This window comes from Aulonocara sp. 'chitande type north' Nkhata Bay, linkage group LG8 (genome assembly GCF_057382095.1).
Source record: "Aulonocara sp. 'chitande type north' Nkhata Bay isolate Kocher_YH1m ecotype deep benthic linkage group LG8, A_spYH_male_GT1.1, whole genome shotgun sequence".
NCBI classification, from domain to species: domain Eukaryota; kingdom Metazoa; phylum Chordata; class Actinopteri; order Cichliformes; family Cichlidae; genus Aulonocara; species Aulonocara sp. 'chitande type north' Nkhata Bay.
Window position 1 is genome coordinate 14,875,194 of NC_141351.1, and position 15,901 is coordinate 14,891,094.

At 43.7% G+C, this 15,901-nt stretch overlaps 2 protein-coding genes across 17 annotated transcripts in view; one reads left to right on the forward strand and one right to left on the reverse strand.

Annotated features, from left to right (window-relative positions):
* LOC147323449 (uncharacterized) overlaps positions 1-15,901 on the forward strand; it is a 130,525-nt gene that overhangs the window by 35,306 nt on the left and 79,318 nt on the right. Inside the window, exons 3-4 of the mRNA XM_086303781.1 lie at positions 4,038-4,130; positions 8,010-8,306. Coding sequence (XP_086159907.1) covers positions 4,120-4,130; positions 8,010-8,306 — 308 coding nt within the window. The 5' untranslated portion in view covers positions 4,038-4,119. The remainder of the gene's footprint in view (positions 1-4,037; positions 4,131-8,009; positions 8,307-15,901) is intronic.
* The window catches only part of tcf7l2 (transcription factor 7 like 2), a 109,351-nt gene that overhangs the window by 3,739 nt on the left and 89,711 nt on the right, over positions 1-15,901 (reverse strand). For 4 of the 16 annotated variants that reach the window (XM_086303779.1, XM_086303763.1, XM_086303764.1 and 1 more), the window contains 9 exons: positions 14,042-14,174; positions 11,491-11,593; positions 10,461-10,547; positions 6,015-6,155; positions 5,766-5,928; positions 5,438-5,546; positions 3,697-3,759; positions 2,880-2,930; positions 1,586-1,658 (listed from right to left, as the gene is read on the reverse strand). In XM_086303779.1, coding sequence (XP_086159905.1) covers positions 1,586-1,658; positions 2,880-2,930; positions 3,697-3,759; positions 5,438-5,546; positions 5,766-5,928; positions 6,015-6,155; positions 10,461-10,547; positions 11,491-11,593; positions 14,042-14,174 — 923 coding nt within the window. Of the gene's footprint in view, positions 1-975; positions 1,049-1,585; positions 1,659-2,879; positions 2,931-3,696; positions 3,760-5,437; positions 5,547-5,765; positions 5,929-6,014; positions 6,156-10,460; positions 10,548-11,490; positions 11,594-14,041; positions 14,175-15,901 lie in introns of all 16 variants that reach the window. The other 12 variants (XM_086303769.1, XM_086303777.1, XM_086303766.1 and 9 more) reach the window with 9 other exon arrangements.

Below are 15,901 nucleotides of genomic sequence, written 5' to 3' on the forward strand. Positions count from 1 at the left end.
ATGCATCTTTTAGGAAATGGAGCCCAGAGAGAACTTTTAACCTCTCTGCTCTTAAAATGAAGGCTGATTTACTGCACTTTTCAGTCTCCTGATCTCATGATGTGCTATTATTAGAAATAAAGCCATGTTTCTGATAATGTGTGTGTCAGCTGTAAAGGAAGGGGCCAGCTGGAAGCTAACGGTTACAGAAAAAACAGAAAAATGACCTTTTGGTGTTCATCTTGCTACAAAATTTTGGCTTTTTTTTTTTAAGCTCATCTGTGTTTTAGAAACAGTGAAAATGAAACATTAAACAGACAATGTGCTGCGATGAAATGTGTAGAGAAAGAGTGGGGCAAGATGTGGTGCAAGCCAGACACAAAGAAGGGTATTACTTAGCAGAAACAAATACCTACCATGAAAATATTCCCAATTCAAAGACTGCTTGTGTCAGAACAGAAAGACAACAGGTAGGGACTAAGTAAGGGTTATCGAAGAGGAGTTTGGAGGAAGAAGAGGTGGAGAAGGAGGAGGAAGAGGGCACAGAAAAGAGTGTCACTGAGCAGGCCCTCAGAGAAAGCAGGGCTAAATTTGTAAGCATCACAGTGTTATTCAAAAAGAGTGCCAATTAGGACATACATGACATTTAGGATGGGAGGGAATTATCCACTGCCTGGAGAGAAAATGGATTTCAATCGTAGCAGCTTAGACGGTCAGAAATGTTCTGCTAAATCACATTAGGAGCCATGATCTTTCAACATGTGTTTGGATAAAATATTTGGAAGTCTTATTTAGAAATCCATTTTCTGACACTTGGCTTGAACTGACTTTAGAGGAGTAGGAAACTTCTCAGTTAGGAAAAGGGGAGCTGAGAAGTTTTCCATCTGTTACCACAGTGATGGAAACGTGTTTTTAGCAAGACATCTGAGCCAGTAATCAAGGAGAAGATGCTCATTGTGGATGTCTTTCCTCCCATTGCTACTACAGGAGTTATACCTGCATGGTTTGCACCATAAACTCAGCTGGTCAAGCCCGAACAAGGCACGACACTTCTTTGGGGTATTTGCATCTGTTAGCCAAAGAGGTAGACACAAACACACACACAGAGACAAAAAGGAAAAAAAAAGAAAGAAAAAAGAAAATGGACACGTCATTGCACAGACAAAAACATGTAGCCAGGGCTTAGATTTAGGCTGGCAACACTGGGATGTCCTCCATATTGACCAAGCCATCAGGCTCCAGAACCTCCAAGCCCCGACCTGCCAGTTTAGGACTTCTGATTAATCTCAGTAAGGCTCATTGTAACTGTGCATCCTGCAACTTTGCAACTTGAACACATACACACAGACACCACTCATACAAGCACTCGTACGCAAAACCTTTTTCCCCAAACAGGAGGTAAAAAATCAAATAGGGTGAACCCAGAGATAGACCGGCAGGGTGTGGCTGGAGGAAGCTGAGAGGTCATAATAGCCTGGCGGGACAGACGGGGGAGGGAAGCGAAGAGAAAGGAAAAGCAGCAGCATAAAAGAGAGGAGGAAGTCCCAGCGTAGAGTGACCCAGCCTTCACCTGGCCCTGGCCAGTGCAAGCACACACCATACACACCTGCACGGGCCACACCAGTTATTCTGTTGGTCGAGCCCAAAGCGCGCTCGACACTTCTTAGGAGCGCTCAGGTCTGATGCCGCAACAAGGAAGGGAAGCCAGCAGAGAGGAGCAATAGAACCAAAACCAATAAAAAAAAAATAAGGAACAGAAATTAAAAAGAGGAGAGAAATAAGGAGAAAAAACAGTGAATCTATGAAGCTTGGCAGTGGCTCATTTTGCAAGAAATCAAAACCCCGCACCCAAAAGAAAAAGAAAAAATAATTCCCCTTAAAGCCATTATCAAGTGTGCCTTTAAAGATAGGGCTGAACTCGATTAGTAAGTTTCAAACACAAGTAAAAATCAAAATGCATGCAAATTATCCAATCGGGATGTTAACAGTGGAAACTTTTCAGTAGCATAATCTAAATTCTGGCTGGAGTTAAAGCTGAAGATAAAGACCGATTTGGCTGAGAGGGGTATAAATGGAGCAAATGCAGGTTGGATTAATTTACGGTTAGATGCTATCAGCGCACTACGGTTTCAAAGAGACGAGGTCAAGGTGGCAGAACTAGGAAGAAGTAGCAGATTGCTGGAGCAGCACAGTCGTGAGTTAGCCCTAGCCAGGGGAAGGATTAAAAAGGCTGGAATCTGGAGAGGGAATCTACTCTTTAGACCTGGCATCAAACAGTTGATTATTTTCCATCAGCATTGGCGGTCTGTTGCGGAACAGCTGCCAGTCACTTGCTAGCTCTACCCAGTAATCAAGTCATTATCAGAAATAGAGCTGAGTGACAGCAAAACGCTGTGGTGGAAGCGTTTGAGTCCAGGCTTTGTCTGAGCAGAGACTTATTCGACAGAGGCTGGGCCAAACTCATGCTGGCCTATAGGAAAGGCAAAAGTGCAGCTACTGAAGCATATAGATTAAGGAGGTTTACCCTGACATTACAGCCTTCAGGTCATACTTCATAATGATAATCTAGCTTTATATATAAATATATATATATATATATATATCACCAGGTCCTCAAGCATACTGCATAGTAATTTGAGCTAAATAGCAACAGTAAATGAGTGTAAAATGAATTAAATATAAGCTACCCTGAAGTCAAATAAACAATGGCAACATTTTTGAAGAAAAGAAAGCAGCAAACAAAGCAAAAAGAGCATATTTCAAAATATAGGATTTAAGCTTAAACCTGCCTCACTGCACATTTATGAATGGATAGATATAGATATATAAATGTATACATAATTTTAAAAGGAAGGAAAATAAAACAGTTAGTGATTTAATACTCAAAATGACATTAGCACCTGTAATCGGAGGGAGTGAAAGGCAAGGGTTTGGAAAATATTCTCTGCGTTCTGGAAAAAAAAAAGAACAGATAGAGAGGCCTTCAAGAAGAAATCCGTCACCAAAACGAGCGCAAAATACATAAGAACAAGTCGTCATTGCTCCTTACATCATCAGAATTAAAACGCATAATGAATGAATGAATGAAAATCACAGGTTTAGCAAACCTCCTTAATTTTTAAGATATAGGTGATTTATTTTGTTTTTTCCTCAAGTTGGTATAAAAGCATGCAAGGAAGCAGGCGATGGGAAGGGGAGGTAGGCCCAACAAGCACACGCATGCACAGTCACGCAAACACGCACGCGGTACAGTTGTGCAGTCCGTCTGCAGGGCACAGGCAAGTAAATATAAAACACGCACACAACACTGTCAAAGTTAATGGCTCTCACGATGCTTAAACCTCACATTCTCGTAACATATCACAATACCAGAAGGCTAAGGGCCAGGGGAGGGGAGGGGGGGTGAGAAGGACTGTGGGGGGTCATGCATATTCAGTCGCTATTAGCTAGGGAGAGCAAGGGAAACTGGAAAAAGGAGGGAGGGGTGGGGTTTACAAGCAATTCTACTATTTAAATATTGCATTGGGTAGCAACTATACCAAAAAAATAAAGAGAGAAAAAGCCAGGCAATATAACTCACATACACACACAATAAAAAAAAATTTAAAAAAAACATAACACAAAAAAACCAGCTACACTTTTATCTTGCAAGATGTCACATCTGCCTGACACATGATGGGGCTCTTCTAATATGAGAGATAATTGCAGCTCACTTACCATTGCTCTCTGCTTGCTGCTTTTCCCTTTTTCTCTTCTTCCTTTTCCCCTGTTGGTTAGCCGCCAAAAAATAGAAAGAAAAAAATAGACACAGACAGGAACCTTAGTTATTATATTGCAGAATGCCCAAAACATGAAACAGAGAATAGCACTCATCTTCGTGTTTACTTATTTATTCATTCATTCTTTCTCTGCCTTTTTTCTGTCTTTGCCCTCCGGTTTGCAGCAGCCACTGCAGGCCAAGACCAGAATTCTCCCTCCTCTCTCTCCCTATTTTTTGGCTCTTTTCTTCTTGTTCTCTAATCTTTTGTTTCATTTTCCTCTGTTTTGTGAATGCCTAGGCATCTCGACGCACTTCTTATTTGGAAGACGGATTTCTCAAGGCTGCTGTTGGGCGACTGCAGTGGTCAGACTGATCCCAAGATGAGAATCAGGTATGCGTGGGTCAGAGCGAACTATCCAGGCTACAAAACATTTCACACTTTAAAATCTCAGCTTTAATTTGAGTAGTTTTACAATGACATAGCAAGAGCTATGTGGGATATACTGCACTTCTTGGGCAGCTATGTGTTGCTCACGTGGCTCAAAGCTCACTGAGCATTACCGAGCATTGTAGTTCAAGGTGGTTTGAGGTATCCATGTAAAGTGGCATTTAAGGTACTTGTCTTTCCAAAATCACATGTGTATATTTTGAAAACCCATGTGCACAGAGGTAAAACTCGCCAACAACCAACTACGACTCTTTCAGATTGGAGGACTAATTTATAGCCCCTATTAGACAAGCAGGTGTGAATGAGCACCCTGGTCACGTTTTTATGAGGTAAGATTTACTTGCTCACGAACTTTAAATGTCAGCAAGTAATGTTTGAATGCCGAGGATGCTTTCCAGGATGTACCCGCCAGCAATCATGATGTTGAACCCCTCGGTAATCCACAAAAACACATGCAAAAAGAAACAGGTTGAGTTGTGCAACCAAGTTCTGTGGAATAATGACAAAATATCAACCTGGCCAGTGGCATTTACTGATGATTTCACTGCAGATAGAAGCAACTCGAAGTATACAAAAGCATTTAGTGTGGTAGGATTCTCCGAAATGCCTCTAAACCCGTTCAGAATGGCAAACCTAAACATTTACCCAAAGCAACCCCAGAGCAATTCAGGGGGAAGAAGTTAAACACCCTGGAACGGCCAGGTCAGTAATCTGATCTTAATCACATTGGGCTTAATTCCACTTTCTGAAGACTGGAAAGGCAAAGAGGCATGGCAGCAGTCATGAGGTGAAGGCTGCAGCAGTAAAGGGCAGGGAGAGCACCACCAGGGAAGCTACAAAGCATCTGCTGATGACTATGGACCAGGGACCTCGGGCATTTACAGACTGCACAATATTTTAAATATAATGTAGTTTGACTTCACATATGTCTGTAAATGACCTTTGTTCCCTGGGGGAGGGGGGGGGGGGCTGTGTTCTAAATGCTTTCTATACTGATAAACCCACTCAAATTAATACTAAGACTTGGTACTTTGCATCCTTTATTTATTCCTTACTGGACTGTCATTATCTGTAGCATGATAAGGTGGATTTAAGACCAGAGCATTTTTGTCCTAGATCTACATGAACAGATTTTGATCTGTGGGGCAAAGAAAGGAAAAAAAAAAGCAAAAATAAATGGCCTTGAATATGTGACCTAGCGAAAGGGGGGGAAAGAAGAGGCTAATACGACTTGTAAACTTAAAAACTTACATAGTTGTCTCGTGCTGACCAGCCTGGGTACAGCTGCATGTGGAGCTGTCGTTCTTTCCTGGCCAGCTCGTAGTACTTGGCCTGCTCCTCCCGCGATAGGGCGTGCCACTGCAAAATGAGAAACCAGGCACAGAAAGAAGAGATTTTCACCCAGAACAGAGATAAAAATAGAAGAATGTGTGCATGTTGTGTACTTTCTGTAAATCCCAAAGTATGTCATCATTAACTACGACTCTTTTCTTCCATCCCATTAGGCCCTTTACAGCCATGTTGTGATTGAAATCAGCATGGCTGAATGTCTTGTGCGAATAAGCTGGTAGGACTTACCCTTCGCCCCAGGATCTGGTTGATGGCAGCACTTTCCTTGAGTGTGCACTCAGCCACCACTTTGGCCCGCATCTCCTTCATATAGAGCATGAAGGCATTCAGAGGTTTCTTTATGTGGACCTCTTTCTTTTTCTCTTCTACCTTTTTACCGTCTGTCTGTTTCCTGTGATGGGGCAGAGAGCAGTGAGATGAGCAGAGTCTATCTCCAAGTGGTCACCAAAAGTCAGTAATAGGAGAAAGTTTACTCACGAGCTGTCGAGAGAGCTGATGTCACTGTGCGAGGATTCCTGCTTGACGTTGGGTGTTACGATGGCTGGGTGAGGGATGCCCGTGGTGTGCAAACTGTGGTGAGGGGGCACCATGTGTGGGGGGAACCTAGAGGACAGAAGACTGTGTAAATCGTCAGAATGAACACAGGTGAAATGAGAAGATGGAGCACATGTACACACAAGACTACACGTCAAAGCACATCATGTATTTTCAGTTTCTTTCACAGAAATGGAATTGACCCTTAGCCACACTAAATACAAACATTCACATGAAAATTTCCTAAGTATTAATAAACATTTATAGACTTATCTACTCAAAATGACAGTTTACTCAGTCACTAAAGCTTAAAAAATAGTAAAAAGGTCATTTTCTGTTGCTTAATTACTACAAATCCACACTACACCCAGTCCATTTTTTTGATGGGATACTGGATCCTTTATATGGTAGCTTTATCATGCGTCTCTAACTACTGGGACAAACATGAAAAAAAATAAACATCGTGCTGAATTCAGTAAGACATAAAACCAGTAACTGATGTTTTACTGAGGCCACAGCTCAATGTGAGACAATCAAAAAAAATTGTAACGCCTCCTGCTGGTCAACAGAAAGAACACAGGTTTAGAGGAAAGGCTTAGCTAATTTAGCTTAGCTAACAGCTTAGCTTGCTGTTAGCTAACATTTTATATGTTAGCTAACATTTTATATGTTAGCTAAAAATGATCTTTGTTTATTAATACTGTTAACTAGTGTTGTGCAATTAATTTTCCCAATGGCTCCCTAAGAAACTGGGACTGTTGTTGAGGGCCATGTCATTCTTAACACATTTTATCTCTTAAAAGCTTATTAGCCGCAGCTTTAGCTAGTCTTGTCCATTTGTTTTCTTAATTTCCGATGGTATGTTAAGCTACCAATTTAATTTGTTCGTCTAGGACTTGAGGGCTCCTTGAACTCCTGTTTTCATAGTTTAATGCCTTCGATAGCTGAGAACTTCTCAGCACGCACATGTCATTGCCATCTATAACAAATGACATATACAATAGGTGTGCACATGGTTTCCAAATACGATTCTACTGGCAATTACTATTTCCATCATTCAGCTGTAGATAACAAGGGGCGATCAAAGATTTCAGTTTATTGCATTTTGCCAGTTAAACGATATGAAAATGCCAGATTTGGGAGAGGTAAAGCTTGAAGTGTTATCTCTTATCAAGGAATTCTGCAAACTAGATGAAAATGTTCTATCATACACTCCGGTATTGGGTCTGTATTTATTTCCTCCCCATTCGTTTCTGCCTATTCAGCACTGTCAGCAGCACTGACATTTTTATCTTCATCCCTCTGCACTCCTATCATCATTTCATCATCTCCAACTGTGCCACATATCGAGGCCAAAAACTCTTATTTATAAAAATCGCTCGCACCGGCTAGAACAGCCATAAGACTCTGCTGTTCTGTATGCGCCAGTGTATGTATGACAATAATTATTTGTGTGCGATTATTTGAACATGCACGTTCATGTGTATGTTTACAGCATGGTGCCTTAGTTCCACGTGACCACACACAAATTCAAGAGAAGAGAGGATGATGAAGGAGAAGAAAAAGGAGAAATAATTCTTTTTTTAAAGCAGCTCATTATCCAGCAGTGTCTGGCTGCATGGCTCCGAGCCAGAATATAATGATGAGGATAAACTCGCCAGGAACAACTAGTTTCTGTTGGAGGCCATCTCAGGGGAGTGCCAGTGCTCCCCCTCAAACTCTTTCCCTCTTTTTCTCCTTTCCCCTCTTCTCCCTTCATCACTGACACATTGGTGTTTGTGCCATGTCATCCGATGATGGGGAGCTCGGCAGCAGTGGCTGCATATCGCCCATCATTAAGGCTGCTGCATTTTCTTCACTCACCCCGTTTCCTCTCTCCCTGTTCACCCCTCCCTCCTTCTCTCTCTGTGCACTTGTTAAAATTTCCTCTGTTCCAAGATCTATTTTTCTCTACTCTCTTCTTCTTCTCTACTCCTCCCTGTCCCCTCACCACCTCCACGCTCCTTCGTTTCCTCTCTCCACCCCTCCTCCTGCTGCCACCGCACGGCCCAGGTTATGGTTTAAACATGACGGCCATCCCTTTGAAGCATGGGGGCATCATCATCACCATCATCGGGCTCATCAGCAGCAAGCAGCGCCTTGGACCAATTTAGCCAACACAGAGAGGGAGATGCATTGGAGACCCCACCCATCCACCCACCCCAACCCCGGGGCTCCTACGTCTCAATCTCAAAGGTAAGAATGGCTGGTGGGAAAGGGGGGGGGGGGGTCACCGGCGCAGCAAGCCCAGTGTCAGCCAGTGCCATTTAATTGCCAGTGTGAAGCGATAGCCCCCGTGCCTGTTTAATGTATAATGATCCGGCCGGTGCGCTTCTCCCGTTAACCAGGAAAAGAGAGGGAGTGGGATGACGGGGGAACATATCAAAGGGCAGGCTTAAGCACAAGGGGCAAGGGGGCCTCTACATCCACCCACCTGTCACACATACATTCACACGCACACAGACAATATGGGGGACCTGCACTGGCTCCAACCCTATTATCAAAATAATGTCTTTCATTTGCTCCGCTGACTGTCTCTACTCTCCTTGGCTCTTTTTCCTCCCTTCCTACAAGAATGTATTTTTTAACAGGACCTAGGTGTAAGGTGCTCATGGGGGGGGGGGGGGGGGACTACGAGGTACCAGATTCATTCCTTGAATCCTAATTCAGTTCGGGCTAAGGCACCCGGGACTGATATGAAGCAGCGCTCTCCTGCAAAGACCTAACTCCCGACAAGAGTACAAGCCAGGATGTCTTTTCTCTCAGATTTTCCGCAGCCAGCCTGCACGCTACAAATCGTTTGAGCTATCACAGCAGTGTGGCCTGATCTTTAAACAAAACCAACAAGCTGAAGCAGGCTGTGATGAAGGGATTCTGCTATGCTGCTGACACAATTAGACAAATTGTTACTAGATTTTGTCAGCTAGTACATTTTTTTCCCCTCATTTTGAGGGGGGTGATGTACTAAACCCTCCCATTCACCAGAGAACTCCCAGAGCCCTCCATCTATTCAGTTATACTAACTCAATTAGGGGCCTCATCACAGGGCATTAGCTCTTCCCCATGGCCAGTCCCCCCCCACACCCCAGCCAGTATATTCAATTAGCCGCACTGGAAATAAGATGATCACAATGTAGAGGCTGTCATTAAGGGACCAAATTAGCAGTCACTTAAAGCCCAAGTTGGCTGGGTACTGTTGCCAGATGCCAATGTCTGGATAGACCCACCATCTGACCCTTTGCACTTGAGACTTGCTGGGGATGGGCTGTGAGGGGCCCAATCTGACTCTAATGCAGACATCGTTCCAACGAGAAAGCAAAATTGGTGCAAGACAGAATTTTAAAAAACCAGATGCAAAAAAACTGAAGTAAACCGTCTAGGTTAGCCTATAAATGAAGCTACCCTTTATTCTCAGGGTTATGCTTCACAAAACATAATTCCCTCTTGAAACTGCTCCCTTCCTGCATCTACATGATCCATCAATGTCACAGAGGTCTAAACAAGCCGCCCTCAGGAGCTGCTTTTCCAATCAGGCTGTAATTAAACTAAAGCTTGGCTTCATCCCTAGACTCCAAACCAGCGCCGTCCAAAGTCCCCTGCTGCAGGGGCATGTAGAGGGAGGAGGGAGGAGCAGTGGGAGTGGAGAGAGTGGGAGGCTGTTTGTTTTTCTGTCTTGGTGCTTTTTTGACTCATCCAGACCCACAAATCATGGGGTTTTCAGGCATCCTAAATTAATTACGGTCACTTCCCACACAATAGAGAAGACGTGCGTTCCTCAGGGGAACAATAAGTAGCTAACTGCTGACTGACAAATAGATACACATGTATAAAAGATGGCAACGAGTACACACACACACAATGCCCTCCCATGGGTGCACTAATGTCCAGAGCAGCAGATGAACTGGACCAAAGCACTGGCCAAGTGTCAGACCCCAGCTTATATTACGTAGTCCTCTTCAAAGTGTTGCTGTTTGTTTATCTGTCTGCCTGCTTAAACTCACAGCAAGGACATGCCCCATCTCATTTCACATCAGCCTGACATGCAGCGGGGGTAAATGTTCTTCAGGGGCCTCATTAGAAAATGATAAATATAATTAATATTTGAGCATGCTAGCTGAAGCCCCACACTGGAGAATTGGCCTTTTGAACAGAGATGGGGGAGTGGGAGCGCTCCTTAAGGGAGAAGTTTCTGCTCACTGTTTGTGCACATGAGCGTGCGTGTGTGTGTGTGTGTGTGTGTGTGTGTGCTGCTTGCGCATTGCCCTCACAGCCAACACAAACACACACCAGTGAAGGTACAAGCAAATGAGAACAAGCATGCGTGTGTTTAGCTCTTAGGGCTTAACTCACCTTGACATGGATGCGTTGACAGTGAGCGCAGTTGGGTAGGGGTGTCTAAAACCCCCTGTTGTGATTGGATAAACAGGTTGACCTTGCCTAAGAAGAGGGAAGAAAAGAAGAAAGACAGAAAGGTAAAGGAACAGAGTTGATGGAAGAGGAGAAGCTAAAGCCCTCTGTCTCTCACTTCTCCCCACCGTGGGCCTCTTTATTCTCATTTGATCAGGACAAAAATCTAGGGGATTGCAGAGCGCAGATCAAAGGGAGGAAAACTCTGAACAATTTGAATGCCACAAATCTTGATAGCAATGGCTAATTAAATTTCATAACCCTTCGCTCTGTGTCGACAGAGTGGGGCCCCGTTCCTCCCCAAGCTGGAACTAGGTGTTTTGTTGTGATAATTAAAGACGAAGCGCGGGTCTCTTTAATGGAGCCATCACACTAATTGAGGTCTACACATCCAAAGACAAACAATAATGAATGTAAATTTATACCAAAATAAAGTGCAGCAAATCAAAGGGCGCCATGGCTGCGCTCAAGGCCTCTCTCGGTATTTAGATCGCGGTGAGAAAACATTAAATTAACAGAGCTTAATTTGTAGCCTTTTGTCATATTAACAAGTGTTGACAAGAGTTACCAGGGGAGAGCCCCTATGTGGAATTGTGGGTAAAATACGGGCAATCACAGTTCATTAATCTAATTGAACCATACACAGACATGCAAAATAGTATTTGACACAAAATAGCAAGTTGAGGTTGGTGAGGGCTTAAAGGAGCTGCTGCTATGGTTAAGCAGCGAGTGTGGAAGTTGGTGGGCCAGTGAGAGACAGAGAAAGCTTTTAAAACTGTGTCCATAAATCCATAAATGAAATGTATGAAAGGTAATATCCACTTTTCTTGTTTACAGTGCCACTCTTTAATGGTTTAGCTTGATGCGCACCTTTATGCTTAGCAATCATCACAGCATGAAGATGTTTCTAGCCTTTCCGCACAACTCACAGGAGAATAAAGATGAAAGAGAAGTAAAAAAAGGATTTGCTTACTGTGGTACTAACCATCCCAGCGGATGGGGGATCTGGCCGACAGTGCCAGGTGACAGTGGGTAATAAGGAGATATATCTGGAGGATGTGGAGGCCTTGGAATTCCTGTGGAAGAAGAAAAAGTAGAAAAAGAAGATGACAGGAGGAGAGAGGAGGTGGACAGGACGAGACGATGACAGAGAGAGGAGAACCAAAATCTTTGTCAGTGCTGGGATCTTTTCTTTGTTCAGTTTCACATATGAACGGGGCAGACATCACAGGAGTGCAGATGGGAGGAAGAGGAGGAGGAAGAGGGCTTGTTGCATCGAATGTACACAGTGCTAAATCACACTTCCTGATCAAAGGCCTTTGAGGCGGCACAGCGGCACAGTGTGTTGGAAGAGGCAGAGGGGAAGAGAGGTGAGGAAAAAACACCAACACGATTCTTGTCACATTTGTCTGGTGACTCAGAAGATTAATGATATAAAATGACTGCGGTTTAGAAGTTAACAAAACATAGTATCATAATTAAAGCTTTCTATCTGATCAAAGAGCTGCCAATATGAGGCTAGCAGTTGAATCTGCCCGCTGATTTACACTGACAGTCCTCGCTGTATGGGCGTAGTTATTACATACATGAATAAACAAAGCAGTTAAGAGCTTCCTTTTTTTCAAATTCACCTCAATATTTCTGGATTTAAATCAGATTAATAGTCAATTAGCTTTACATTCGATGCTACCAGAAGTACAACGCAGTGACGATCAAACCCCAATATCCGATCATCAGTCTCCATTCGTTGAAGTGATCCTCAGATTTAGCATAAAACAAGCAGCAAATTTTGTTTTTCACCCACCGACGGTGACAAAGATATCCAATTTAAGGACAGCTCTTTTTGAGGGCATCGCCGAGCAATCACAGCATCCACGGTGTTGCCTTTACTCTCTGTGGCAGCTGACAGGCGAAGGAGCTGCATCGACAAGCTGCCCCGAACGAATGCCTTGAAAAGGTCTCGTACACAGCCAGCAGTAAAAATAACTTTCTCTCTCATGACAAACTTCAAACAGGGAACACTAGACAAGTGTAAAAGTGTGGCAGGGAGGGGTTTATGTGCAGCAGACCAGGAACTGGGGGACATTTTTTATTTCTTTCTTTTTTTGGCTGGCTGATGTGCGTTTCTTCCACACAGCTTGCTTTTTGCCCATCCAGCTGATGCTTCAGGTATTTTGGCCTGTGGTAACAAAGCCAACGTAAACCCAGATGAATCTTCATAGATTAAAGACGTTGGCTTCTGCTGGTGTTTGTTCCCAGCTGATTTAGCTCATCCAGGATCTGACTCTTGAGGAATTATGGTACGTATGGACTCTTTTTTCCAAAGCAGAAAACTTTTCTTGGGAGTACAGTTATACCAAAAGTGAGTTCTATTAAAAAAAAAAGAAAAAAGAAAGCCTGTGGAAAATTATCCCATCGCCACCCAACGCTCAAGACCTAATATAGCTCATTAATTAATTAAACACTGTGCCCAATTAAGCAGCCCCATTAAGCACTACATTAAACAGCAGCTGGCACATTATTTCCCCTTTGTAAGGGCCATCATAATAAGGGAACATTATTACCTAAAACACTAAGTGAATCCACCAGAGACCTCTGAAAAGCATGAAATTATTCAGCACACTGAAAATGCATTAACCTGAAAGGACGGGCTGAATGACAGTTAGCAAAATTAAGTGCTGGGTCAAGATGCTCGTGGAAATGAATGAAATTGCCTTAAAAAAAGTGCGCTGAATGAATGTAGGAGACTGAATTGTGAGTATAAACATGGACACTGACTGCAGGATCAACAGGCTATAAAGCAGGCGTGGAGAAAACCTGTAAAAGTCTGTGTAAATCTTTCATACCGAGGGGTTTTGTGCACTTAGTTGAAAACTGTGTGCTTGCTGGTCTTTAAAAGTAAAGAGCTCCCACTACAGTGGCAGTATTATTTTGAGCATTGGCAATTAGAGCGGTGGCTGTTTACTGAATTCCACGTTTAACGAGAAGTTTACGAGGCACTCTGCAAGGTTGTTGTTCTGAAATGTAAGGCCCTTTTTTTTTTTACACCCCTCAATCAAAACCAAACAATTTTAGTGAGCATGATAGCTGAATCAATCAGAAACAAATTAGAGCAGCAGTTTTCAATAAGAAGCACTTGAGCTGACCTTGTCCTACATTAAGTATCTTGTAAACAGTGCTAGTCATGTTTATGAAGTCATCAAATGAGCAATTAATGGATAAAATAAGCTTTTTTTTTTTGTTTCATTCCTTTTCACGTTACCTGCATTGAAAGTGTGACATGAACACGACTACATACTGTTCAAAGAGCTGTGGTTCCTTATCAAAGAAGAGAAGCTTATGTGTTTTTTCACCCCTTGAGACTTATTGTTAATTTGTTCGGAACATAATTGGGTTTTCGGGAGGTTCATCCTGTCGCTTTTGGAAAACAAGTGCACTTAATTCTGAAGGTGTTTCGAGCAGAAATCAAGCACGCCCGTCTCCGCACGCCAGTTAAACTTGTGTGAAAACACTCCGGACCGTACCTGTTTTGGGATCCACGTCTGTCTGTAGGTGAGGTGGGGGGTTCCCCGGTGTGAAGTGTTCATTGCTGTAGGTGATCAGAGGCGTGAGAGGGTGCACATGGTGGGGGTGCTGTACCACTGGAACCTTATTAGACTGAGAGACAAGAGAGAGGAGGAGGATACAGAGAAAGATAAGATGGACAGCGATAAAGAAAGAGGAAAGGAGGGGAGAGAGAGAGAGAGAAAAAAAAGAGGCGAGGATGTTAATATTTGGGATGTGAGTTAAAGATTGCAGGCGCCTGCCATAGAGTTACAACTTGAAAGTTCTCCAAAGAAGAGCTATCAAATTCTGGGTATACTCAAGGCGCCAAACCACCAAACCACAGTGAAAATAGCATGGTTTGTAATTAAAAACACTTCTGTGGTGTCACTCTGGAATTCGGTAACACAATCTAAGAGGCTTGTGGGGTTGCCTGTTCACATTTGAGTTTGATGTGTGATGAGGCACTTTTAACCACGGTTGTAAGTGAAGTAATCGATCATCTGTAAACCACAAAAATCAAGGGAGCACGCGCGTATATCCACAGTCATTAGCAGCTCTCCGCTCAGCTCTCGAGCCTCCTTCTGCTATCCCCTTCCCTCTATCTATTCCCCCAGGGCCCCAGTTCGCGGAGGGTATGGGTGTATTGTAATAAAAGGGTTAGGAGAGAAGAGGTGGGGCCGTAAATCCATTTCTGCATTTTTGCCAAATTAGTTTTAGCTATGTAATCTTCTCTTTGTGCTTCTAAGTGGCGCAGGCCCCCCTTTTTTTTTTTTTTCAATTACCCAAAGATTACAGTTGAGCTTTAGGGGTGTGCTGCCGTGGGCCCCTGTGTTAACCGGAGCTCAGCCCCCCTCTCATCAGGCCAGGGCTGGGGACAGACTAATACACACAGTCCCCAACCACAAGATAACCAGATTAGAGCTCTGCTGTAGATTAGGCTGGTGGCAGAGGCTGCTCTCGCCTCTTTACCCACACATCCTTATCCTGCCCTCAGCAGTCAAAGAAGCAGCACTAATCAGGCTTATCATAACATGGATGATATGTTCAGGGGGAGAGGAGTGAGACACCAAGCTGCTTGCGTGCGTATGTGTGTGTTCAGTCTGCTCTCTCGTAGGCCACACACCCTCATTAGTGACTTTAACCCATGCAAGAAAGAAAGAAAAAAAAAGCTCCACTGTGGCACATTTCCAAAAGACTTTGAAAAACATTAATGGGACTAGATGTTGGCAGGGGAGGAGGAGGAGTGTGTGTGGGGGGATACATGCATAAGATACACAGCTGCCCAGTGCTCATTGACAATACAAATGCAAAGCTACGGGCCCAGGGCAAGACAAATGTGAGCAGAGATTAATGCTGCAAACTAATCATCCGCCCAGTCTGTTTGAGGCTGAAGTTAATATCGTGTCTGTGTGAGAGCCCGATGCAGCAACAGCCCATTCAGAGTCCCGTGCTAAATTTTCACTGGGTAGTTAAAGCTGTCTATCTGCATGGTTGGTACAAGCATGGCCATCTAGACCTCTATTCTATAATGGCAATGCTGGGGGAGTGGGAAGAGTGTGTGTGGAAGAGGGGTGGGGGGCATTCCCTATTGCCGTGGTCCCAATGAAAGATTAATGAACCCCAGCAGAACTCCAGGGAGGCAGAGAGAGACTCCTGGGACTCATTCACAGCCCTGAGCTGAAAAGGCTAGGGATGGGAAAAGGGAGAGAGGGTTTGGGGCGGGTGTGTGTGTTTGTGTGTCAGGGTTGGAGGGGTGAATAGATGGAATGGGATTCGTTAAAAAGAAACACAAACGAAGGCACTCATTGTTGCTTAGGGAATCCTTATCTGATCTGCAC